Here is a 27,933-nt window from a genome sequence, read left to right as displayed (position 1 = left end):
TTAGACTCTTGCCTACTGAACATACAATACCAACAGAGAAGAAGAACAAACTTGTATTTCGTGTAGCGGCTATACATGACCTTAATATTTACATAATCCGCCTTCAGCCACGACTTACTACTATAGAAAGATCCGGCCACAATAAGTGAGGTTATTGCTTTCGCCATCTAGGAAGAAAAGATCTAAAGCATTATATCAAAAAGCACAATTCCTTCCCACATTCTAGCTCAACCAAATCGCTTTACAAGACCAAACAACTTTTGCAATTCCATTATTTGTAGATATTACAAGAATAATATAAAACACAGTATAATTAAATCATCAAAGTCTCTTACGCTATGATAATTACTCACTCACGTAATGATTAACACTTTGTCTCTAGAATCTCAGCTGCATATAAGCTTCGGATAACTACGGTTAATATAAACAAAGGTGATATAAATAAACATTCCTCTGATAGTGAAACTGTTATAGAGAGAGATAGTTTACCGCGATGTGTTGTTATTATTACTTGTGAGTTCAGTGTTTGGAAAGTTGTTGATAAAAGTTAGAATTGAAATTACACAGAAGGTTTGTTTATAGTATAAATTCACTTACTAACAGTCAAACATTCAATATTACAAGAGGAGTCTGTAGTGGCGAAATTTGGAAAACACTTTTAGATCACTGATTTTGTACTACTTGTTGTAACAATGCTTGTATGTTAACTTTAGACACTATTCTATTTTATAATAGTAAAATACTGCTATTATACTCACTTTAACTTATCAATAGGAGTAAACTTAGGTAATGTAATATCTGCAGGCGGTAGCCACTATTATTGACTGACATATAGTATGTTTTTTACGGAGACAGTACTGGGTAAAACGGTTTGAGAATGGGCGATTCGAAACTTTTTAATCAATGTCAACTATTTTTTTTTGTTAGGACCTGTGGGCCTACTATGAACTGTTATTGCGATTCAATTGACGACCTAAAATGAACTGCTTTGCTATATCATATCACGACGTCATTTGAGATATCGAATTAAGGTTGTCGTTAAATCACGGAAATTGAAACGCAAACTGTTTTAGTTCGTTCATTCATTCGTACCATGAGGTAATTCGATTCGAGCGAATCAAAAAAAGTATGATCCTTTCTTTGCGGTAAGTGCATTGTTTTGTTAATAACTTTAAAAAAAAATATTGAAAACATACATAAATCATGGTATTAAATTGAATGTTTAGTGTTTTTATGTCTTAATGTACAAAAGTGATTTCTAGAGCAATTTTTCATTTATTCACATAGTAAAGTAGTTCCACTGTTTAAATCAGGTTGTACAGTACTTATTATAGAGGAATATCTGTACTACCCACTTTTAGTAAAAATTTTGAAAGGTTAATTTTAAATCTATTGCTTCGTATTTTTTTCCATAATAATTTATTGCACTCCAAACAGTTTGGTTTCACCCAGGCTCGTTCAACTACCGATGCTGGTGTTGACTTGATACATAATATTATATTTGAAGCCTGGGAAGAGTCTCATGATGCGCTTGGCGTATTTTGTGAAATATCCAAGGCGTTCGATTATGTTGAACACGAAACATTAGTCAGAAAACTTCACCATTACGGTATTAGAAATAAAGCACTTAAGTAATGACATCCTATTTAAATTGTAGACTACAAAAGGTGGATGTGGAAAGTGGTCCTCTGGATCAATAGTCAAAATGGGGGTTCCAAGAGCTCGATTTTAGGACCTTTTCTATTCCTTATCTATATAAATGATCTCCCTTATATTCAAAGGATAAATATCAAATAGTGTTGTTTGCTGATGATACATCACTGGTGTTTAAAATACACCGTCAATTATTGCACGTTGTTGCTTGTTGCACCAAATTTTGAAGTTGTTAACAATGCTTTAACTAAAGTTGTACATTGGTTTGAGGCCAATAACTTATTACTTAGTGGTAATAAAACGAAGTGCATTGAATTTACTTTGCCTAATGTTAAGTGTCAATTCATACACAGCATGAAAACGAGAAATTATATATGTATAGATGATACCGCTATATTTCTTGGAATAACGCTAGATGCCAAACTCCAATGCGGCCCTCATATAGAAAACTTATCGAGTAGACTTAGCTCTGCTGCATAGCTCAGTTCCTTAACAGACATTGAACCTGCAAGATTTTTTTTATTTTAGATACTTCCACAGCATTATGTCATATGGTATATTATTATGGGGTAATGCTGCTGATATTGATTCTATTTTTGTGGTGCAGAAAAGAGCTGTTCGTTCAATTTCTGTTAATCTCTGTCCAAGAGAGTCGCTTCGATCTAAATTTAAAGATTTTAAAATTATGACTGTTTCTAACCAATATATATTGGTGTACATATGAAAATTTAGTAAATGTTCATAAAAATGGCAATAAATTTCAAAAGGTTGTTATATAACATAATAGTCATACTAGAAATAAAAATAAACTGTTAATGCCCACTTCTAGGCTAAGTAAACTCTACAAGTCATTTATCGGTAATTGGCAATTCAATTATGTCAATCTTAATTTGCAAATACATAAAGTAAACGCTATCTATATTATTTATGCATGTAACAATTAAAAAATGCCAAAACTTCTCATTTTTGGATTATAGAATTGCGGTCGGTTTTTGAAATCCATACGCAGAAAATTAAAGAAAATTTAAAATGCATTTTATGAAATCCATGATATCGAAATTGTCAACATAACATACAAAATATTAATGTACAGTAAACGTTAACATAACTCCCGTGCCGACATCGATTACACTTCACTAATTTTCAAACGTTGAGTAATATGAAAAGCGCACTGCTTTAAAAATTTATAAATTTGAATCCTTCGAGCTTTTAATAAATCTGTATGCTCATAGACTTGTTTAAACTCGCACTTGTAGTTCTTTCTTAACTATAAAATAAATTGAAAGCTCAAAAGCTTTCATATAGCCATTATTTGCCTTTGTAAATATTCCTTTAATTCTTTTGATGCGATCATTATACGTGATGTTTTGCCTTACATATTTATTTGCGTCCAGATATTGTATTTTTTCTGTTCGCGACTTAACCCGACATGATTTCGAATACATTGCAATCTCAGTATAGAATCGCAATTAATATTCATTTTATTGGTTTTGACTATTTTGTCGTGAAACCCAAATTTGTACAAAAATATACGCGTTACTGACCACATACTTATCGACAGTAATACAACCCTGTGATGTCACCCTATGGCAGCTTGTTGATGCATTTAAAGTAGCGGAGAACAAATGGCTTTAAATATACTAGGAGAACATGAATCGACGGAGGAAGGTTCAAAGATGGTTAAGAGTATTTATTTATCAACAAACTAAGCGGAAACATCACACTAAGCACACCCTGATAATCATTGAAAAAATTTTCTACAGGACGAATTAACGAAGTAGGTACGTTATTTGGGTACTTCACGAAACTTTGAATTTTTCTTTCCATAATAATAACCCTTAAGTTTGATTTACCGTTTTTGCGCTGACATAACAGCCAGAATATTCATCTTCTTCTCTTAAAATATTCTAGATTTAAAAAATGGACAACATTTGAGAATTAAGTTAGTTACAGAGGATTGCTTGACTTTCAACTGAATACGGGTACATTTAATATGAGAGTAATTTTTGAATACGAGTTCCGGATTGGAATTAAAGCAGCAGAAACAACTCGCAATATCGCCACGTTCGTTTTTGGTTTAATTGCGTCTAAGAATTTGTTTCTAGGGTAAGTAATGTTGAATTGCATGGGATAGTAGTATGTCTTTTTCAACTCACAGGTTGTGGTTCCAATTTTTAATTTCCTAATATGCATTTATTGGGGCTAAGCAGGTTATCAACTGTAATGTGGATATAGCCAAAAATCGATTTCCTGTTTATTAGAGCCGTACCTTTACCTTTAAAATGAACTGACGGCAAGTCTATTGAAAAAAGAAAGATTAAATAAAAGTTCGTGAATAATTGTTTTTTTTATTGTAAATAAATATCTATATTCAAGAGAAAAATCTATCAGCAATCGATTGTCGGACTTAGGAACCATTACTGTTTTAGTTTCCTGTTACGGCAACATCATCCATGCTATCAATTAATATATTGTCATTAAGGCGCTATAGTCCTAAAAAGTAACATTTTTAAAAATCTACTTAAAATATTTCTACAAACACTACGGTTCCAATTTTTTGACATGTTTATATCCATTTCTTTATCTAAATTATCGCTGTTTCGAAAACACGAAAAAAATACTCGATAGATTTTTTTTTTTTAAATAGTCTTTTTTATTTGAATTGTTTATATTATCATAAAACTATGATAGCTATAAACACAAAACTTATTTTATTCGATAGTTTATTAGTATTTATAAGTTTTCACTGTGGGATTTATCAATGCGCTTTGTAAATTATTTTATATTAATTTTTTTCGTAATAAACCAAACGCGACGCCTTGGTTGCATGCTCGCTCAAGCCAGCAGTACGCCCGTGACCACTGTCAAGGAAGGTACTGTGTTCGTGTCTCTCGGGCTCACATAACGTAAGATTTTAGCAAACAAGTACAAAGCGGGAATCATAGTAAAAAAATATTGATGATGCGACAGCGTATTTGTTGAAATATATAGGTAAATGTTAGTCGGAAAGTACCTAAAATAAAATTTACGTAATATTATTTTGAATATTATGCCACGCGGGATTTTTATATATATGTACTTTAGGGAAGTTAGATAAATCCAAGATGACCGCCGCACAAACTCATGATTTCAGCAATATGGATATCGTGTCCGAGGTTCTCGAGGGTGCAGAGAACGATTTTGGGATCATTTTTGAAATCCAAGATGGCCGCCGCACAAAATTATTATTTCAGCAATATGGATATCGTGTCCGAGGTTCTCGAGGGTGCAGAGAACGATTTTGTGATAATTTTTGAAATCCAAGATGGCCGCCGCACAAAATTATGATTTCAGCAAAATGGATATCGTGTCCGAGGTTCTCGAGGGTGCAGAGAACGATTGTGTGATCATATTTGAAATCCAAGATGGCCGCCCCACAAAATTATGATTTCTGCAATAGTGATATCGTGTCCGAGGTTCTCGAGGGTGCAGATAACGATTTTTTGATAATTTTTGAAATCCAAGATGGCCGCCGCACAAAATTATGATTTCAGCAATATGGATATCGTGTCCAAGGTTCTCGAGGGTGCAGAGAACGATTGTGTGATCATATCTGAAATCCAAGATGTCCGCCGCACAAAATTATGATTTCAGCAATATGGATATCGTGTCCGAGGTTCTCGAGGGAGCAGAGAACGATTTTGTGATCATTTTTAAATCCAAGATGGCCGCCGCACAAAATGATGATTTTAGCAAAATGGATATCGTGTCCGAGGTTCTCGAGGGTGCAGGGAACGATTTTGGGATCATTTTTGAAATCCAAGATGGCCGCCGAACAAAATTATGATTTCAGCAATATGGATATCGTGTTCGAGGTTCTCGAGGGTGCAGAGAACGATTTTGTGATAATTTTTGAAATCCAATATGGCCGCCTCACAAAATTATGATTTCAGCAATATGGATATCGTGTCCGAGGTTCTCGAGGGTGCAGAGAACGATTGTGTGATCATATTTGAAATCTAAGATGGCCGCCGCGCAAAATTATGATTTCAGCAATATGGATACCGTATCCGAGGTTCTCTGTATCGAGGTATCTGTCGGCGCGCTTGCTCCTCCTGTCTGCGCGCTTGTTCCTCTTGCAAGCTCCGCAGCTGCTCCTCCTGTCGGCGCGCTTGCTCTTGCATCATGGCGGCCATCTGCTGCATGAGCGCGCTGATGTCTACGGCAGGAGCCTGCGGTGCTGACACGGTCGCACTGAGTCCAGAGCCGGATGCTTGTTGTGACTCGTCCTCTGCCGCTGCAGCTGCTCCCGCTCGCGTGGTCACTCCCTTCTCGTTCCTGGGCACTAATGGCATCTTTCCAATCCCACTTCTGACACCAATTGACACGGGAGTGGGTTAGGGATTGGAAATAATACTCCGCTTATAGGAACGAGTCTTTATTTGCGTTCACTTTTTCTGAATTTGCACATCGCCGGTCTGCCGCTGTTCCTCTTGTGGGCGGCGGTACCTTCAACGCGTCACACCGCACCGAACACTAAGTCTCTTCTATCTTCTTCCACTTGGAACACTTCCACTTTTCACTACTTCTTCTTTTCTCTTTCTTCTTCTTTACACTTTCGAGTCAGAACTAGAACTGCCGTAGGCCACGCTTAGTACGGCATATATACTCGTATACCCCCGGATCCGTTCTATTTCCAAAATGATTCTCCCATTCCATCTTTAAATTTAAATTGTACTAGAAAATTCTTTTAACCATTTTTATCCTGCTTACACATTTTCCATCCCTTTTTTTCTGTTCGATTTGATCCTGACCTTATTAGAAATTTCCTTTAACTTTACAAAACCCAAAAAAATCCATACACTGGTAGGTGTATCGAACCCGGGTCTACAGCATCTAAAGTAAACACTTATCCGCTGAGCTACGAGTATTGCTGACGGAGCTGTTGAAATTAACAATCTCTTGAAGTTTGACAACTCTCGTCATATACTTCGAAGGGTTGCTACGCAACAATATAAACGGGCAACAAATCTTCGTTCAAATCTAAAAATCAGCCTGTAATAAGTATAGCCATAAGGTAATTTTTATATTTTGTTTAAATTTCATTAAAACAATTTATTGAATAAATTATATAGTCTATTAACGTTTACTAATTATTTTACTAAAAGCAACTAAAAGTAGAAGATAGATTTATTGGAATATATTGCAAAAAAATTATGCAAACATCATTTAAAACATGGTTACACCAATAAAGTAAAGATATTATAAAAATATGGATTTGTATGTAAATCTGATATCATAGCATGATACTGCTATAAATGCGTTATTGCCAAAACTTTTGTCATTTATATTCCTAAAGCGTTCCAAGTTGGTAAAGTTTTCATTATTGATTGGCTGGAGCAATTAGGGATGCAAAGATAACGCCAAACAATTTCATGTAAAAGTTAGTGTAATTGGGTGTAATTAGCGTTGAAAATATTTCAAGCATTTCAAGACATTTAAAAAATTTCACACAATTATTCAATATTTGAAGACACTATTGTATACTATTATATCGTCTTTATTATGGCCTTTCGGTGATCCAGTCTTGAATATATACCTCTTCTCACGTCTTCTACTTTTGGTATATTTTTCAAAAGTAAAAGTTGACTTTTTAATTTTTTTTTTTCAAAATAATTGACAGCCTTTTCTAATTAATTCATACCAACTATTTAACCACACTAACAACTCAACAGTAAGTTTAACTGCCGCACTCAGAGAGATATAAAAAAGATTATTATATTATTCGGATCCTAAATTATTGCTAAGAAATAATGTAAATAATCTTTCTTTAAAAAAAATTCAATAGCAATAAATGTTAATATTTGAAATATATCATACTTGAGGAACAACTTATGTTACCCCACATATAATTATTTTGAGATTGTATTGAAATATAACTTTATAATGTGTTTTAATAATTATTATTGATATATTAATTAAATTTATTTTTGATTAACCAATATTTGTATGCCGAATGGTAGGCGAATTGTGCTGTCCAACTCCTAATTTTAAGAACTATATGACCATGATTATTCCAAATAACTGTGCTATGTTTCCAATACCATACGGCACGGATTTCAAAAATGATCCCAAATTCGTTCTCTGCACCCTCGAGAACCTCGGATACGATACCCATATTGTTGAAATCATAATTTTGCGCGGCGGCCATTTCGGATTTCAAAAATGATCCCAAATTAGTTCTCTGCACCTTCGAGAATCTCGGATACGATATCCATAATGTTGAAATCATAATTTTGCGCGTAATATAACATTTCTCTCATACGTCGATAAAAAAGATTTACTTCAAAGATGCATAAAAAATATTATCACAGTAATTCCGTACTCTAGCACAACTGTAAGTTTTAAAAAATATTACGCGGTCCTTCTGGAGCGGCGGTCGTTGACCCGCATCGCTCGGTTCGTTCTCAGCCATGCCCGACGCCCGTGTCCATGCGTACCTATCGAATCTAACGTTCGCGCAATTTTTACCTAAAGTGTTGGGAAAACCTCGCCTTAACAGGCATTGCGTCTTCGTCTAACAGTATTGAAATTATGTATGGCACATCCACATACATATCACTGCTACCCTTTTTAAGCCCATTCCTGCCTGAAATCCAAGCTATAAATGTCCTCTCAACAGTATTTCGTGTTTTTATATTATGCCTTTTATTGTAGTTTTCTTGTCCAGTACTGCTAGGAGTAAAAAATGGTGTTAGCAACACTTTGCCGACTGCATACCCGCTGTCTCCAAGAAGTATGCCCTGCCCTTGCAAATTTCCAAGTGATAACCTTTGTTTCACTGAACTGCTGCTATATTTTATAAAGCTGTCATGTGAGCTCCCAGGACTCCATGAAAACAAACAACAAAATTCTAAACAAGGCTCTGTTACTACTTGGACATTAACAGAAAACCACTCCTTTCTATCTCGATATACTTCGGAAGTCACCAGGGCTTCTTATTTTAATATGAGTACAGAATGTATTGACAGTACTCATATTACAATTTTTTGAAAGTTTCCGTGCCGTATGGTATTGGAAACATAGCACAGTTATTTGGAATAATCATGGTCATATAGTTCTTAAAATTAGGAGTTGGACAGCACAATTCGCCTACCATTCGGCATACAAATATTGGTTAATCAAAAATAAATTTAATTAATATATCAATAATAATTATTATAACACATTATAAAGTTATATTTCAATACAATTTCAAAATAATTATATGTGGGGTAACATAAGTTGTTCCTCAAGTATGATATATTTCAAATATTAACATTTATTGCTATTGAATTTTTTTTTAAAGAAAGATTATTTACATTATTTCTTAGCAATAATTTAGGATCCGAATAATATAATAATCTTTTTTATATCTCTCTGAGTGCGGCAGTTAAACTTACTGTTGAGTTGTTAGTGTGGTTAAATAGTTGGTATGAATTAATTTGAAAAGGCTGTCAATTATTTTGAAAAAAAAAATTAAAAAGTCAACTTTTACTTTTAAAAAATATACCAAAAGTAGAAGACGTGAGAAGAGGTATATATTCAAGACTGGATCACCGAAAGGCCATAATAAAGACGATATAATAGTATACAATAGTGTCTTTAAATATTAAATAATTGTATGAAATTTTTTAAATGTCTTGAAATGCTTGAAATATTTTCAACGCTAATTACACCCAATTACACTAACTTTTACATGAAATTGTTTGGCGTTATCTTTGCATCCCTAATTGCTCCAGCCAATCAATAATGAAAACTTTACCAACTTGGAACGCTTTAGGAATATAAATGACAAAAGTTTTGGCAATAACGCATTTATAGCAGTATCATGCTATGATATCAGATTTACATAAAAATCCATATTTTTATAATATCTTTACTTTATTGGTGTAACCATGTTTTAAATGATGTTTGCATAATTTTTTTGCAATATATTCCTATAAATCTATCTTCTGCTTTTAGTTGCTTTTAGTAAAATAATTAGTAAACGTTAATAGACTATATAATTTATTCAATAAATTGTATTAATGAAATTTAAACAAAATATAAAAATTACCTTATGGCTATACTTATTACAGGCTGATTTTTAGATTTGATCGAAGATTTGTTGCCCCGTTTATATGTAGCATTACAAGTCAGCAGATTGGGAAATTTTGCATGGATAGTTCGCATTCTGCGCTTGGAGCAGAGTTTGTTTCTCTTTGGATGCTCCCGTACTGTGCCATTGCTGTGGCCGTTGACTACAGGGCGGGGATATTTTCGCACCAACCTTTGTAGTACCGACCAGTGGCAGATCCCAGCCCTGGTGCGAAGGGTCAGTTAAACTGGCAGCTGAATGCAACCAACAGGCATAACAAACCTGGGCTGCAACTCTGTGTATAAAAATCCTAACTTAAAATTTATAAAGAAAAAATACAACAAAGCCTCCAGATACTTCAAGCGGCAAGTCACCCATCCAAATCTAAGCACGTAGTTACAATCGGTGATGAGCTTTCAAAGTACCCGTCTGGAACCTGAAAGTTCTGGGCGTTGTCGAAAGCTCTTTTTGGTAACTTCAGCTTGCCATCTGCCACCGCTGCACATTAGCAATAACACTCTCGCCTATATGGTAATAAAGAAAGCCGAACTAAAGAGCACTGTTTTTGCATATAACTTAACTCTTAACGACGATGGCACTATTATAAATGCCGCGCCTGTGATTCTTCAAATGAAAGTGGATGGCAACACTTCCAATTAAGCAGGTTTGTCCTTAATTCGTACTTAAGAAAGTTCATTTCAATGACTAAAACATGTCAGACGCCAAAGTAAATATGTCAATGGATTATTTTGACCAGTTATTTGTCAATTTGATATCAATATAACGTTTAAAAGCAAATTCCGGGTGTAGAGAGAATATATAAATCGATCGATACGATAGTAGCCGTTGTCGCATTTGTATACTTCCCTATAGAATTTCCAAATGCTATACAAGTACCATTAAAGCCTCGTCAAACAGCTATCAAGTAAGATCATAAGCTGAGCTTATGCCTGGAAAGGAAAGAGGACTCAAAGTATAAGTAAAATACCACTGATCTCTACTGAATGAATTATCTTTAAGAATAGAACAACCTTTTCACCAAATTATACTCCAACTAGTAAATATTATGCTATCGAAAAGGAAATAAATACCATTAATTTTTGTAAATATAGAATTTAATTGATAAAAACCTTTGATGAAAATACGTACTTTAAAATTTTATGTTTGTCATTTCTCACTGCAAATTCCAAAAATATATAGTTCATAAAAACAATACAATTATATTACTTATGCACATTCCAACGTTGGAATTTTAGGATTTTTTAGTAGAAATTAGGATTGTAAAATTTCTTAAATATTGTGTTCGAGATAATCTATTTTAATAACATGCTTTAAAAACGATGTTACACTAGCGACGATATTAATGTTAAAACAAATTGTATACATAGATACGTACATACAGTCAACGACCTTTTGTGTTTGCTGTAAATTGGATTTTGGCAAAACAAGATGTTGATTTATAGATCACAATTGCAGTCTACAGTTGTAATGCTTTGGTTGGTATTGTACAAACATCAGTACTCACCAGACCATGAAAGGTTTCATAATGTCGATAGTATGTGGAAATTGAATAAGAAATAATAAAATAAATAAATTTCTTAGAAAATGGTGATAAAAAATAAACGTGAATGGAATTAAGTAATTAATATTCCGTCAATATAAAAGTAAGAAGGCACTTGTATACCTACCCTCTTTTATGCCAGTGATTATGTTGGTGACAACAAGAATCACTCCTCTAATACCCCACAGTAATGGATTTGATAACAACAAAATTAGTGTGCCCATCTAGTGTGTTGTTTTGGGTATATAATATTAGAGTTTAACGTATGTGGTTCTACCATATATGAGGTGTAAAAGTTTTACCACTTCACGGGAGGGTCGTATACGTCTATGTGGTAGAACTTTGGGGACCTGGACTCTAGAAACATGGGCCAGGTCTAAAAGGTTTTTTGTGACCTTGTGTGAACATGAAGAAAGATGGTGAAGAAGAAGGGTTTGGTTTTTCGTTACGGCATCGTTCTGCATTTGCCTGAAAGTCAGCCATTGTGACGTTCGCTTGCTATTATCTTATAGAAAACACTTATCGTTACATCACAATTTGCCCCAAAATCTCTTCATTCATATTGTTCAACATGATGAAGCAAGCTGTAACGAGTGCTTTTTTCTGTAGACCAGCTAAATCATGAGACACCAATTGTTGAAATGCAAATTACCCACAATATTGTCCATATTGTGGTTAATTTGTCGATGACGATTAGGAAATGTATGTTCAAGCGAATATCAACCTAACCTTTCGAAAATGACATTAAGGTGGGGCACGGTTCAATTTTGTCGATAGTACCATAACAATAGCTACAATTTATTCATCGCAACGGAAGGACCGATTTTACCAGTGGGAGGCTCCTTTGCACAGGATGCCGGCTAGATTATGGGTACCACAACGGCGCCTATTTCTGCCGTGAAGCAGTAATGTGTAAGCATTACTGTGTTTCGGTCTGAAGAGCGCCGTATCTAGTGAAATTACTGGGCAAATGAGACTTAACATCTTATGTCTCAAGGTGACGAGCGCAGTTGTAGTGCCGGGGTTTTTCAAGAATCCTGAGCGGCACTGCATTGTAATGGGCAGGGCGCATCAATTACCATCAGCTGAACGTCCTGCTCGTCTCGTCCCTTATTTTCATAAAAAAAAGGAAGATTTGGGCCCAGACCCCGTAGTAGAATGGAGAAGAAATTCATCCAGAAAAATATTCCATTGTTGGGTAAAGGCCTCACCTGAACACGGTTTTTTTCTTATAATTTCAGTTGCTATAGTAACAGTAGAACCTCTCCTTATATGTTACAGGTAAAGGTTTCAGCATGGAATCAGTCACACGAAAAGGGAAATTATAAGAATAAAGAAACATTGCTTAAATCAAAATATACAAAAAGATAATCATAATTTAACATTCTATTTCGATGTGTTAGAATGAAATACGATTCCCTACATCTCTGCTGCGGGAGCTAAGCCTGGATTAAATGTCACATTGCAATCGAAAGCATACATAATCTGATAGACAATGTTGACCCAGCTTACCTTTGCAACATTACTTGGTGCTATTATTCACATCGCAGAAAGACACATCTTTTTAAATGTTCTATGATTCACATAGACTAAGAATATATGAGCATATAAACGACCTGACAGCTTGATTTGTCAATGTGTGCGTCAGCTAGTAGTTAGGTAGTTTAATATTCTAAAAACCTGAGCAGCTAGGGGGTTTAGGCCTCGGGAAAAACCACAGACCGAACGAAACTCAGCGGATTAGCCGCTATTTCACGTCGGTTTAAGATGAAGACTGGTACTTCCCCAGGCGTGTCAGCCCAATTAGCTTGTGTCCTTAGGCGTTGATGCAAAGTGGCACTACCACCCATAACTTGACCTTGTTTGATGAAACATTATGGATATGTAAGTTTCTATCTTTACTCTGTGCTTTAACTGAATAGCTACATGACGTATTTAAATGTAGAAAAAGTAACTTTTAGTTCATTTTATTATTTTATTCCCAAAAATACACCGCCGGGTCACCTCTTATTTCTTGTGAATATGTCGTACATTTTGACTCTGTATTTTTTTAAAGCGAATTGTAAAAATATTCTCGCCGATTGTTTAGATTAAAGAACAATCAACCTAATAGACAGCCAAAGTTTTAGTCAGTAGTAAGTAATTTGTTATAAGACTTAAGAATCACAATATTTTATATGCTAAGTATAATAACTGATACTGCTAGTTATATCGAAATTAAAGCAGACATTTATCAACTGAAATGCAAGTTATTGTGTAAATCAGATTTTTGCTTTAATCCCTGCACCGATCGGTCGTTTTGGATAACATGCCACACTCACAACAGATTATGTATCAAAGCAGTAGTCACATATTCTCAACTCAAATCAAAAGACCAATATAGTAGTAACTTAGTAACAAGGCTTGTTTGGTGCTCTTTCACGGCAAAACGGCTGAACTATTTTAGCTGAAAGTTGAAAGAAATGGTCATGGCTTATACCTTGGTTTAGGACATAGGACTGCATTTTATTATTTTCTGACCTATATATAATATTTTTTATATTTTTTACATCTATATTTTATGGGTAACAAAATATAGGCTACATATTATCACACTACATGCAGGCGTTGTATTTTTTTGCTTCATAGCGTCCACGCGGACGACGTCGCGCGTAGCAACTAGTATTAATAATAAATTGTATAATTAAGATACTATAGATGCTTAAACAGAATCCCCTAGAATATAGCGATGATATTATTCAATAGCGAAAACGGTCTTCAGCAACTGGCAGCCCATAGAGATATGTTCGAATTTCTGTGGAATTTATCTATCTGTCACTGTTCGCTCGATTTCGAGCTTTGCGAGGGACAGTTTGATTTCCGCACTGAACACGGCGTACATGTCAGCTGTCCGAGATACTGTACACACAGACTGATTATTTTAAGTACAACCTTAGGGAAGTTGCTTATTATTATCTGTTCGCTAAATTTATACCAACCTTGGCAGATATACCTTGGCGCTTTACGTCATATATTAATTATATTTTAGGATTTTATCTAATATATAAAATTCTCATGTCGCGGTTTTTGTAGTTAAACTCCTTCGAAACGGCTTGACCGATTCTCATGAAATTTTGAGTGCATATTGGGTAGGATGGTGCATACTGAGAATCGGACAACATCTATTTTTCATTCCCCTAAATGTTAAGGGTGGTCCACGGCAATTTTCTTTTTAATTTTTTTGACATTTTTTTTTTAATTTTGTTTGATTATGAGTCAGCATTAAAAAAAATACATACAACTTCAAATTTTCACCCATCTAAGATCAACAGTTACTTTTGTATCGCGATTTTAATATCGGCAATACAACGTTTGCTGGGTCAGCTAGTAACATATAAAAAATAACTCAAATTTATAAGTGTTTTCTATTCTACATACGTATACAATGTTTTTTCTTGTCTAACCCATGGTGTGTGTCATTAACTCGTTAACAAAATTGTTAGTGTAAAGAAACAAGACTATCGATCCAAGAATCTGTTTGCAAATATTTTGAAAGTAATTTGGAGAAAGTACTTATTGAATATTTCATCGTTTTATCAAATAAGACGGAATGGACAGCTGGTTGAATCTTAATTATTAGTTTTATATTTTTACAAGAAACGAAAAAGTTTTAAAAAAACGATGCACCTACCATACAATCTGATGAAAGGTGAAACAGTGTTGGTTTTTGAACGTATGGCTTTTTCAGATTGTATGTGTTGAGTGTTATTCCCATAATGGTAAAGCATTAATTGTCCGTTTTCAATAACTTATCTATCCTTAGTTTAACTTACTAGAGGTAGACAAATCTATCCTTTTACGCTTACTTACATTTCAATAACCTATCGACAGATGGCATTGGACTATGAGAAATAATATGGACTATGACTAATAATATAACTATATTGGACATAACTATGGATAGATAAGATCTTGTCATTAAACAGTGATAGCAATATATCCGTAAGTATGCGTAATACATTATTAAAATCGGCGTTAGTCTATAATAAAAAAAAATCCAACTACACCCAGTTAATATTTTCATTATTTAGAATAACAATGATTGACAATCATCCAAGTAACGGAATTCTAATTATTCTAAGTAGTTCTTCTTAATTGGTTGTGTCTAATAATTTAAATCGCATTGTAATCCAAAACATCAAGTTCTTGTGAATTCTTAACAAATTTGTCAAAGTCCTACCACAATAAAATAAGCAACATGTAACTTAACCACATAACTTTAAGATCCCCTGTACAAAGTTTGTGGAAGTTTAAATTAGTTAGTGCATCTTACTTGAAACACATTTGGTTAAGTAACTTTAGTAATGATAATTACGTCAGAATAACTTTCATGAACATTATACATGTTTTATTAATTTAATCTAAGCGTAATGTAATCTCCTTTATGCACAGTTATGAAGACAGCGAAAAACACAACACACTTGATCGCTGATTGGACATGTGCTTATTGAAACTGATACTTTAATCCAGAACATGACAATACTGCTTTGCGGCAGAAATAGTAGATTTACTTTTTTTCTTCTTTTTTATGACAATAAGGGACAAGACGAGCAAGACGTGGTGATGGTAATTTATACTCCCTGCTCATTACAATGCAGTGGCACTACAATTGCGCTCGTCACCTTGAGATATAAGATGTTAAGTCTCATTTGCCCAGTAATTTCAGCTAGCTACGGTGCCTTTCAGACCGACACACAATAATGCTTACACATTTCTGCTTAATGGCAAAAAAGGCACCGTTGTTGTACCCATATTGAAGGCATCCTGTGAAAAGGAGCCTTTTTTTTATATATAAGAGAGGCATAGACATCCCCAACAACAGGTGTCAAGAGATGCGATACCGGCCTTTAAGTGGGGAGTATGCTCTTTTCTTGAATGGGGAAAACAGCAGTCTGGAATACCAGACGTCAACGTGATGCAGGTGGTAGTTTGCATTTTGAAGTAATATCCGTTGGTGGAATCAACAGTTCCTTTGAGCACTACTTGTGATAAATGTGGTAGAAGATGCAGAGAGAACCCATATCTCTACGCAACGCCAAGTCAACCCTATCGGGGATGGCTTGATCGTCGATCATTCGAGCCGCTCTTCGTTGTATGCGGTCAAATGGAAGAAGCTGGTACTGGGGAGCACCCGCCCAAAGATACAGTACGTTTGAGGCCAAATTAACAAATCATACAGTAGTGGCTCATAGTGAAGTACTGTTTGTCTTCTGTCTCGTCTGACCGAGTACACTAAGCTTTTTAGAGGCTAGTAAGGCCTTCTCTTCCAAGCGATCACGGAACTGAATATATCGACGCCAAGTCTGACAGTACAGGCTCTAATTTAAACATCCACAAACAAAATTTATTGAATTAGGCTTCATTTTGCGGAAATCCGTAAATATCCAAATGCTGTGAGAAACTACAATTATTGTTCAGTGCGAAATTCGGTAATGTGGTTGTAGATGGTCATTAGATTTTAGTCTATTGTTCGTAGCACATTACACATAGGCTAATCCTAGCCGACAGGTATAGTAACAACGGAGTCCTTGGATGTTATTCTTGTATTTTGCCTATAAAGTTATTATTCATTTTCGTATATATGTATATTGTATAAATTATTTTGTATGCTGAACTGAGAAAAATAAAACATATTATTTTATTTTATTGTTATATAATTCATCATCATTTCATATATATCATATAATCACAAACAAATTCTTAATCATCATTATAATATAATCATCACATCATCCAACAACATAACGACTGCAGTGGCATATTGGACCCAGTTATTTCTGTTCAAATGTAACCAACCATATTAGTTTACCAAAGACAACTCAATAACACAAAATTGATTAGAACATATTGCTTAATTCGCTTTAAAACTAAAAAACAAACAGAATATTATATTATTTAGGTATACTTATTAAGCAAATTAAAAAGAAATCTTCAAACATTTTTAAAACTACGTTAAAATTTTATCAAGTTAAAATTAAAACAAAAACCGAAGCAAAAATTTGGCTTGTATGGTTTATTATTTTGGTTGCCTTTTACTACAATTTATTATATAATAGTTATAGTAAGCACATAGGAATTAAGACCTATATATATAATAAAGTTTGTTGTCAGTTATAGTCCAATGCTATCTGTCGATAGGCTATTGAAAAGTAAGTAAGCGTTAAAGGATAGATTTGTCTACCTCTAGTAAGTTATTGAAAACGGCCGTTTGTAGATCATGAGTATTATCTGCCCGCAACTTTCCCCTTTTTTCCAAAATTTTTAATCGCGCATCTTCAGAAAATCTTAAAAAATTTAAGATAAAATGTACACTGCTTTTCTATTCAAAGTGTGTAAATATTAAGCGATTGGTTGTGAATTTAAGGCGTGATAGCATAACAAACAAATTCGTGTAATCTAAACTAATAAATGGAGAGCCGGTGTTTTCGTTCGGTTATAGTACGAAAATTACTGAACCGATCGCAATAATACTTATAACATAAAATGCACCGTGTTTCGAGGGGTTTTACTACATGATAATATGTTAGTTATTACTTATCTGGAACCTATATTTTTTGATATAGAAATATCTATATTGACATAGAAAAATATTGAAATACAAATAATTCAGTCAAGCAACAGATTAAGAACGGAAGCGGGGTACTTTATTTATATGGCAGAACACCATCTGCCGGGTAAGCTAGTATTAAATATTTTGAGTTCTGTTTTACACTGTTACACTTATATAAACCAGCTCTAAAGGCTCAGTAAGAAACAATATCCAATATTCTGTAAGATAAGAACCTGTGATTGCGAAGATGATGTGCCTGGAAACGAAAGAACGACGAACTTCGATTTAAATCCTATTACCAAAGTACTTCGGATCCGTATAGTGCGGACGTAATTCGTTTCGGAACTATAGACATAAAAAAATTGTACAAAGATGATATGAATGTACATACTTATATTACCGGTAAATCGTGCCAAAACCGATAACAAATTAGAAATTTACAAATAAGTTTTTCGTTATGTTAACATGTATTTAAATAATGGAATTGCTTTATATTCCGTTTAAGTTATCTATTTAAAAAATAATCCTATTTTACTGCAAGAAAATATGCTTTATTAGTTAAATTAAATTTGACGTATCATGTCATCTATTGCATTATATTTTTATTTAGTCTGTGGTAGTTTAACATACTTTCGCGGTTTTTTAGTTTAAATTTTTTCTGAAGTAAAGTGAAAGTTATATATATGCGAGTAAGTATTATTTAGAATAGAATAGAATAGAATAGAAACATTTATAGTGGCTTTATTAGTATAATCTCTTCACAAAGTTTTTCAAATAAAGTATGATTATGGCGATAATTCATAACAATTTAGGGAATCAACCATCGGGAATTTGTTTATTTAATAAATATTGCCGGAGTCGACGTCGCTCTCTTGCTCTTTCAAGGTTTTCTTCGTACAAGAAGACCTCTTCGTACATTAAAAAACGTACCATTTTATAATAAAATAAATATGTTTTATCTAAAACGAAACATATAAGTCTGTCGTTAAAAGTGACGTTGTTGTTACGACCATAACAATGTCAAACAACGAAAACGTATGTGTCGAGTGAATTTAGGAATAAGCTAAACGAAAGACAAAATGTCTAATCTCGAACTTCGTTTCGATCTTCGGATTCGAAACACTTTCGTAATAGAAAAATGTACGATCTGTCAACCGAAACTTCGTATTTCGATTTTCGTAACTTCATCGGCGTGGGCTTAAATCTGTCTAGGCAAGTTAATTTAAGATTAAACGCACCGTGGCTTTGTTCGTTCATTAGTACTACAAAGTGCAACATTGCTTTGATGTTTGTTAATTGGAAACGTTGTAGACTGCATTCTATGATAGCCTTCATGCGTGAAGCCGCAACGACTGCTTCTATAATCTCTAGTTACTTATCTGTATTTCAACAGTGTACAGTGCAAACAGAACTAATAGTATTTAACATTACATGAGTTTGTTTGCTTGTCATGCGTTTGTCAGACGTGAGAACGCCTATTTATTATAATTAATTCATACGATAATCACATAACCTTACTGCACAGAGATTATCGGAATCAATCAAGCCATTCTTAAATTTTACAAAAAAATACAGACAGAAATAAATAAATATTGTAGTATTTAGTCAATGGGACGTAAATCTTTTATTTTACCTTACAGATAGATAGGGCTTTCAGATTTTTATTGCTAGTAGTATATGTACAAAACGACAAAGAAAAGAATACATTGTAAAGGACTAAAACGCGTGTATTTCGTCGTTTTACTGCAAGATAAAAACTGATAAATATAAAACTATTCATGAAGCCACTCAATGACCAAACGTAACGCGACAACATAGCTGCCACTTGACACCGGTTTTCTGTGAGAGAGTGGTTCTTTTCGGGGCGTGTCGGTCCATTCGGCAATGCAATAAATACTTTTGAATAATAGTTAATTAAACTTACTCTTTTTCATTAATAAGAAAACATAAAATAAATCCTTAGAACTAAAAACAATTTTTATAATATTCATTTAATAATTATCCTTTGGTTCATAAATTACTAAAAAAATTATAAATTCAGAAGAAGCATGTCATAATAAGCAGAAAGATACAAATTTTAATAAGAGTTCTCTTCTACAGGAATTTAATCTTGACCTTTATTGGGTAAATTCTAGTACCAATTATGCAGTTGAGAGGGAATTATTTTTTCGGTGCACGTTATAAATAGGCTTAATTTAAAGTTAATTTCAAAACTTGCTTCATCGACATTTTTAGCTTTTGCATACTTACCATTTGAGTTACATTTTCAGTTGTTTTCTTTTTTGTATCATCAAGTTCTTTATAATCGGATTCAAATTCAAATATTTTTATTCAAAATAGGATTTAAAATCACTTATTGAACGCCAATAACTACCACCCATTCAAAAGAGACTGCCTCAGACCTGAGAAGAATGGGCGCAAGAAACTCAGCGGACTTTTTTTTTATATAAAATATGGATTACAATGTGATATCGTACAATAAACATTTATAATTAAAGAGTCTGAGGGTGTTCGCTTTATTCCCAGTCCGTGGTGTCATTAAGAAAATCGTTTATGCTATAATAACCTTTCCCACACAAACGTTTTTTAACAATTCTTTTAAATTTCGTAATACATTTGTTTTGTACTTTTTCTGGGATCATATTGTAGAAGCATATACATCGCCCCACAAAAGACTTACTAACTCGACCCAACCGAGTAGTAGGCATAACAAGTTTATGTTTGTTCCTCGTGTTAACATTATGAATGTCACAGTTTCTAGAAAATTCCTCAATGTGCTTATGAACATGCAGAACATTATCAAAAATGTATTGAGAAGCAACAGTCAAAATGTTTATTTCTTTAAATTTTTCTCTTAATAATTCTCTCGGGCTTTTCGCTCGATTTATAACCTAGGTCAGGTTATAAATCGCGCGAAAAGCCCTCTTCTGTAGCACAAAGATGGTATTAATATCGGCCGCACTGCCCCATAACAATATACCATAGGACATAATACTATGAAAATAACTTAAGTATAACGTAACGTTAGTTCGCTTTTTCTCAAACCTAAACATTTTATTTTGAGCCATTTTTTTTTTCATCTGAGCCAAGAGATTTATTTATCAATAAGCTATTTCTTAGATTCTTCTAAAATCTCTGTTTAATTCGTTAATATACTTATACCTTATACCTACCTATATTAATATTCGTTCCTTAGCTAGCGTATTTTCTCTACTTTTCTGTTTGAGCTAATCTTACTACATAACGAGGGCAGCTGAAATATTTTAAGTATGCATTAAATATTTTTTTTAATGCTTTAAAAATGTTTTTCTGTGTAGTCCAATGTAGTCCTATTTTACTACATTTCTTACATAATTAAATTAAAGAATTATTACTAGGTACTCTTGTGATTATATATTTTTATACTCTTTCGTCTATACTCTATACAGATTTTTAATCCCCTGAAATTTCAATAGTGTGTGGTCATATTTAAATTTATTTTTATTATATTTTTAAATTAAAACACTTAAATTTAGTTTAGTTGAGGTTAGCGAGACTTAGGCTCGCGATTAAAAAAAATCTCTTTCTAACATATACTTTGGTGATAAGCGCCATCTACTTGCTCTAGGATTTATTATCTCCACTAATAAAGCAGCACAATATGGTAGTTTTCCAATTACAAAGCATTATGCGACTCAGTGCTGCACAATGCCGAATTGTGCTGATGCTTAATTGGAACATGAATTAGTTTTAAAATGCACCAGCAGAGTGCGTGTGTACTAAATTTAGTGTTGAAAAAAAAATCATAGAGTTAGCAATCTAATAAGAAAATAAGATGTTGTTCTTGATTTTTATAAATATGTTCATTCCACGAAAACATTTATGATGTCTGCTTCATTAAATGATTCGATCAAGCCATTGCAATGTTGACAAAAGTCTATTTCTGTTCAATAAATTGTGTATACTTTAGAATTCTAAAATGAAATTGTATTCACATTTAATGTGGCATATAAAATTAAATAGTCAATGTTTGTACCTTCATTAGTTTGAGTTTTATTTATTTAGAGCATTGGTAACAATACCATCAGCTCAAACTAAAATACAATAAACGAAGAATATTTAAATCATTTTACGGTAAATTTGTACCTTTATCCATACTAACATTTTTTTAACACAGTCTGAATTGAGTTTTATTATTTCTAAAAAACTACGACGAAACGAAATCTTTAAAATTTTTTTCAACAATATAAAATTTGGATCAATGCCAACTTATAGAAAAAACACACGTTAATTTTCTACCAAGTTGGTATCTATTCTACGCATCACGTCAAAGCAGTAGGTACTTTTGAGAGTGCTCGATTGTGCGTTGCTGTATGTAGTTGGAACACTACCTAGATTTTTCAATCATTTGTTATTGTTCCCTAAATATTCTTAATGAGTTTTTTTTGCACGCCGTACACATGCGTTGCAGTTACGTCATTGACGCTGGCACTGACCTGTATAAATACTTGATAAATACCACTGGACAGGCTGTTCCATATGTTTGTTCCTATTTGAAGCGCCACTCACGAGCGTTCAGAGAACTAATTTTGACGTATAATACAAATAGCTACGAAGGAACGTACAATACTCTGAAGTATTTTTACATTTTGAACTAATTTCGTTCGTTTTCCCTGTTATTTATACTTAAAGAATCAACGTAATAAAGTACACATTTTGTTGGAAATAGTTTCCCACCATCTATCGTTGTTTGCTGAGGTTGTCATCACTAGTTTTAGTACCGCAGACTCTCGCTACATGGCCAACAACGCCAAAATGGCGAATATTAAACAGGCACAAAAGCACTTTGACAGCCACCAGTCCAGTGGTATATAGTAGAAGTTAGTGCACCGGGACTATTCTCTTAGTAAGGGTGAAGTACATCTAAAATGAATAAAATTATTTAATCAAACAGTGTATTAATATTATCAAACGTTTTACCAACGTAGCCAATTACCATAGGCTGTTAGCCTCGTGTAATGAGGTAGCCCTTCGGTCGGTCCCACCGCTGCTACAACGGGACATTTATCGTAAATGTAGGTGTACATTGTTTCTTTGATACAATCAGGAGACAGAATTTCGAATCTTTTTTCATAATCTTGCAATGTGCAAATCTTTGTAGTCAACAATAATTGTATACCTATGTCCCGTGACGAACTCACTATACTATCAGCTCGCTTCGCTAATTGTAGTCGAGTTGCATTTACACCTCTGGCTATTTCATTAACTGTGATGATATTACATAATTTCATCCATTCATTATACACATTATACACCATGTCTTCAACACTCATTCTAGCACTTAAAAAATAAATACCCCAGAGACCAACATCTCTATACGGTATGTAAAATGACTCGAAACTTTCGCACAGTTGAGAAGTCGATGATTTAAGAGCTAAAGGCGGTGCGTGTCTATCTGTTCCGCCTTGACTCTTATGCCAACTTCCTATTATATTGCTCGCAACTAAAAGTTTCAAATGTTCGGGACTATTGTATCCAGGTACTTCAAATGCTATAGCAACATGTGCAAATGGCATCGAATCATCACGATAAATAACTTGGGATCCGGTGTAGCGCTGGGGTCCGTAATCAGGAGCTTCACTGACTAATGGAAGGCACTTAAGGTGATCTTGTGCACTAGACACTATGTTTTGAGGATCAGTACCTCCCGATGAAGCCAAAACAATACGGGAACTATTGTAATTCTTGTACATGAAATGATTAACGCATGCTTGGTCTAGCTTTTGTATGTTTGCACTCGGGCCTATTACCCTTTGACCGAGCTGTGTCCCTTGAAATGCGGTTTCCTTTAAATAATCAAACACAACAACTTTAGGATCAACGTCGGTATCTACATGTTGTGTACAAATATTCATTTTTCCCAATTGCATCATCTCATCCGATAAATTGAGTTGTGTTATTATTTTGCTTAGCATCTTGACCATCTCGCCAGCCATTTCATTCAAACATATTCCTGAAAATATTTGAAATTCTCTTGAAGTTGTTGCCGTAATTGTTGCGTTTAAATTAAACAATTTTTCTTCTAATTCAAATTCGTTCATATCAATGAAGCCTCTAAAAGCCATGTGTTCGATCAAATGGGTAATTCCATTGATATGAGGCTTCTCAAATCTAGAACCAACTTCAATAATTAGATTTACACAAGATAATGGGCTGTTAGTTTCCATTGTCGCTACTCTAACACCATTTGGAAGACATGCTGTCGATATGTTTGCTGGTAACTCTTTTAAAATTAAACTCGTCCGTTTTATGTTACGAAATAAATTATTCAATAACATAATAAATAAAATAGATTTTGGTCTTGTTGGGTTTTAATATTATTATCGCGTTTTAATTTGTACAATAAGTAATCAGTTGTTAGAAACCAGTTGACATCTAGGTAAAATTTACATTTGACACAAGAAAACACATCTATTACGGTTAACCAAGCAGTTCGATCTAAAACATATCTACGCTAAAATCTAGTAATTCAATGATTTGCGTGCTTTCATTTAAAAAAAATGTCTATGATAATAATTGATAAACTTACCTATACAGTTCACGGGGCTATTGCGATCCCGAATGACATCCTTACACGGTGTTTCCGGGTCGATACTACTGGGATACACCTTCAACAAGGCGCGTACATCTTTTAAAATAAATCTCTTGTCGAGGGTGGTGATCTCTAACCGTCAGGTGGCTGTACTGCAGAAGTACAAAGCTTCCTATTCAAAAAGGAAAGGAACAACTTAAAATCTCTCTCTATCTCTATTCTTGTTAAATCATATTACCCAATTAAAATTCACACGAACACTGTGATTCTAGTTTCGCTAGTACGTACGTGTCCGTATGGTCTGTTGAGATTTTGGCCTAACTAAAACTTTAATATATTCCAGTTATATTTTACTACTCAGTTATATTAGGTAACTACAATTAAGATAACACTCATCGTAAGCTAGGCTTTCGACTTCGAAAGAATAAAAGATATTATGTTGAATATTAATCTCAATTAAACAATCACTATAAAGTTCAATTTCAGATGGTTTCAGAGAGGGTTAGTGTTATATATAAAATTGAGTGTCCTGCTCTATTGAGTTTATTTGACGTCAATATTCCCCATCGACCTCCTCGTAAGGCAACTGCATTGTTTAAAATCCCACCCGGCAGAACGAGTCTGGGAGCCAATTCAACTTTAGTAAGGCTTTCGTGGTCATACAATTATCTATCTTCAAGGATTGAGGGTTTAGACATTATCCATAATTCTGAAAATGAATTTAAGCGTAGGTTTTGTAGTTTTTTAAATAATAATGTAATTTAAATTTGTTCTTTAAGTGTACTTTTCTTTTTATTTGTGTAGAAATAATTGTAGAATATGTTTTAGATTTATATAATATTGTGTTATTAGTATCTAGCCGAGAATCAACGTCAAAAAAATATGTCTTTTTTAATTACTAATTTAATTTAAATTGTTCTTATATATTTTTCTTCTTACTCGTATATGTGTAGAAGTAGTTGTAAAATATTTGTTAGATTTATATAATTCGTTATTATTTTATATAGCCGACAAACAATCGTCATAAAATTATGTTTCATGCATGTCTGATTGCCTGTAAGTAGAATCACAATTATCATTTTTTTAAGTATGTTGTAATTATAGTGGAATGTAGTTTCTGTAGGTAATCTTAAATAAATAAATAGTGACGTCAAGCTATTTAATATAATATTATATTTGCGAATTGATATAGACCTTTTTAAAGTTAAAACTGACATTTAGGTTATATTTATCTAGAATCTATTGAATCATATAAATAAACGTCACACATGTATTTCGATCACATACGATACAATACGATTTTGTTCAAATAATAGGTATTTATGATAAAAACATAAAAGCGTAATTATGTGGCGGTTTCTAATGAAAAAGAAATTTATACCAAAACCTGTCGGAAATATGACTCGCTATTTAAATTATACGTATCCTAATTCTTTCTTTACTTTTCTAGATGAAAATAAAGTTTTATCGTGTTCTACGTTAAGTAGCGGATTAACAGTGGCGACGGAACAGCGCAATTCTCCTAATTCGTGTGTCGGAATATTCATTGATGCTGGATCAAGATACGAGTCTTCTTTAGAATATGGTGTCATGCATTTCTTTGAACATATTTGTTTTAAAGGTACAGAAAATAGATCGAAATCAACGCTCGAAAAGGAGATGACTGCAACGGGGGCAAAATTTAGATGTTTTACCACACGCGAAATGGTTGGCTATTATGCAGAATGTCTCAACGAATGTGTTCCCATGGTAGTTGACATTTTAAGTGATTGTGTTTTTTATAACTCGTTCCAATGTTCAGAGCTCGAAATCCAAAAAAAGATCGTTTATAGTGAAATGTTAGAACACGAAGAAGACACGAAAGGTATAGTTTTCGACTATCTTCATCAAGCGGCATTCCAAGGCACTCCTCTCTCGAATTCAATTCTAGGACCCAGCTATAATTTGCACAATCTAAAGAATACAACTGTAGCCCGACATATAGATAAAATGTTTGCAGAACCGCGAACAAAGTTTGTTTGTGTTGGTGGTATCACTCATGACCAAATGGAAGAATTGGGAAATACGTATTTATCTAAAAGCAAAAAGAACACGTGTGTTGGTAGTAGTCCGTATAGATACACCGGATCAGAACTTATTTACAGGAATGATTCAATGGGAATCGCACATATAGCTTTAGCCGTAGAAGGTCCACCATTCCATCACGAAGATCACTTAAAATTAGACCTAGCTACTGCTGTTATAGGAAGTTGGGACAGATCACAAGGAGGTGGAAAGAACAACACATCGCATCTGGCTTGCTTTTCAGCTGGTTCCGGTTTTTGTTCTCATTTGGAATCGTTTAATATCGCATACAAGGATTGTGGCTTGTGGGGGGCATACTTTGTTGTCAGTCAACTTGATGTTGATGATATGGTGTTTAAGTTGCAAAGCGAATGGATAAAACTATGTACTATGATGACTGATTCAGAATTATTGCGTGCAAAAATGCAGGTAAAATCTAATTTATTGGCTAAAACTGAAAATGTTGTTGGAGCTTGCTTAGACATTGCCACATCTGTTTTTTATAGTGGATGTCTAGCCAATATACACAGACGATTTACGGAACTGGACAGAATTACTTTGAACGAGGTTAAAGATACTTGCAATAAATATCTATATGACAAATGTCCAACGGTGGCCGCGGTTGGAGCGACGGAATGCTTACCATCGTATGTGAGAACTAGGGCTGCAATGAATTGGTTGAGAGTTTAGAACCGAAAATATAGTGCCCAATTACACCATTTATTATTTCTAGCATAATTAATAAACGAGCATATTAATTATACTGTACATTTTTATTTAGAAACAATTCATTATTTTTAAGGAATTAAAATTACTAAATATTATCCCTACTTTATATAAATGTGAATGTAAGTTTGTTTGTTACGCTTTCACGGATAAACCACTCAACCGACTTCGATAAAAATTTAATACAAAGATAGAATAAAGCTTTGGGAAGGACATATCCCATGACCTATTGCGAAAAAATAAATGGAGGGGTTGAAATATGGGATAAAATTTTGTATGGAAGTTCGTTATTATCGAAGATAACTCCATAAAACTTTGTATTTACGCACTTGATAATTCTTATTCTCAAAATTACTTCTGTAAATAAATATTTAGTCAAGCGTTTTTAAAATTTCGAAAGGTGTAGGGATGAAATGACGGATAAAAATTCGTATGAATGAAAGTACAAACATCGTTACGCTTTCACACCCAACTCCAAGTTGATTTTGATATTTGGTACAAAGATAGACTATACCTTGCGAAAAGACATAAGCTACCATTTTGTGGAAAAAAAGGCATGAACGGGTTGCAATAAGAGATGATAGTTTGAATGAGAATTCGTCATTTTTGGAGTTAAAGCCATGAAACTGTATATTTAGGCATTTGATAAGAAGTAATTTATAAACATTTGT

At 33.7% G+C, this 27,933-nt stretch overlaps 2 protein-coding genes across 3 annotated transcripts; one reads left to right on the top strand and one right to left on the bottom strand.

Annotated features, from left to right (window-relative positions):
- Nucleotides 1-548: 548 nt before the first annotated feature.
- LOC126978816 (cytochrome b-c1 complex subunit 1, mitochondrial-like) lies at nt 549-27,285 on the top strand. 2 transcript variants are annotated; one of them, XM_050827899.1, is made up of 2 exons: nt 549-570; nt 25,923-27,285. In XM_050827899.1, exon 2 carries the CDS (start codon nt 26,063-26,065, stop codon nt 27,224-27,226), a length of 1,164 nt encoding a protein of 387 aa, XP_050683856.1. In that variant the 5' UTR covers nt 549-570; nt 25,923-26,062; the 3' UTR covers nt 27,227-27,285. The 2 variants fall into 2 exon arrangements, with proteins under 2 accessions (XP_050683856.1, XP_050683855.1); XM_050827898.1 differs by lacking the exon at nt 549-570 and having other exon boundaries at nt 25,770-27,285.
- On the bottom strand, nt 22,825-24,288 carry LOC126978818 (cytochrome b-c1 complex subunit 1, mitochondrial-like). Its single transcript, XM_050827900.1, has one exon. The coding sequence runs from the start codon at nt 24,216-24,218 to the stop codon at nt 22,857-22,859; it is 1,362 nt and encodes a 453-aa protein (XP_050683857.1). The 5' UTR covers nt 24,219-24,288; the 3' UTR covers nt 22,825-22,856.
- Nucleotides 27,286-27,933: the final 648 nt, after the last annotated feature.

Source organism: Leptidea sinapis, chromosome Z (assembly GCF_905404315.1).
Source record: "Leptidea sinapis chromosome Z, ilLepSina1.1, whole genome shotgun sequence".
In the NCBI taxonomy this organism is placed as follows: Eukaryota; Metazoa; Arthropoda; class Insecta; order Lepidoptera; family Pieridae; genus Leptidea; species Leptidea sinapis.
Note: the sequence above shows the minus strand (reverse complement) of the source record. Positions and strands in the feature narration are given on the sequence as shown.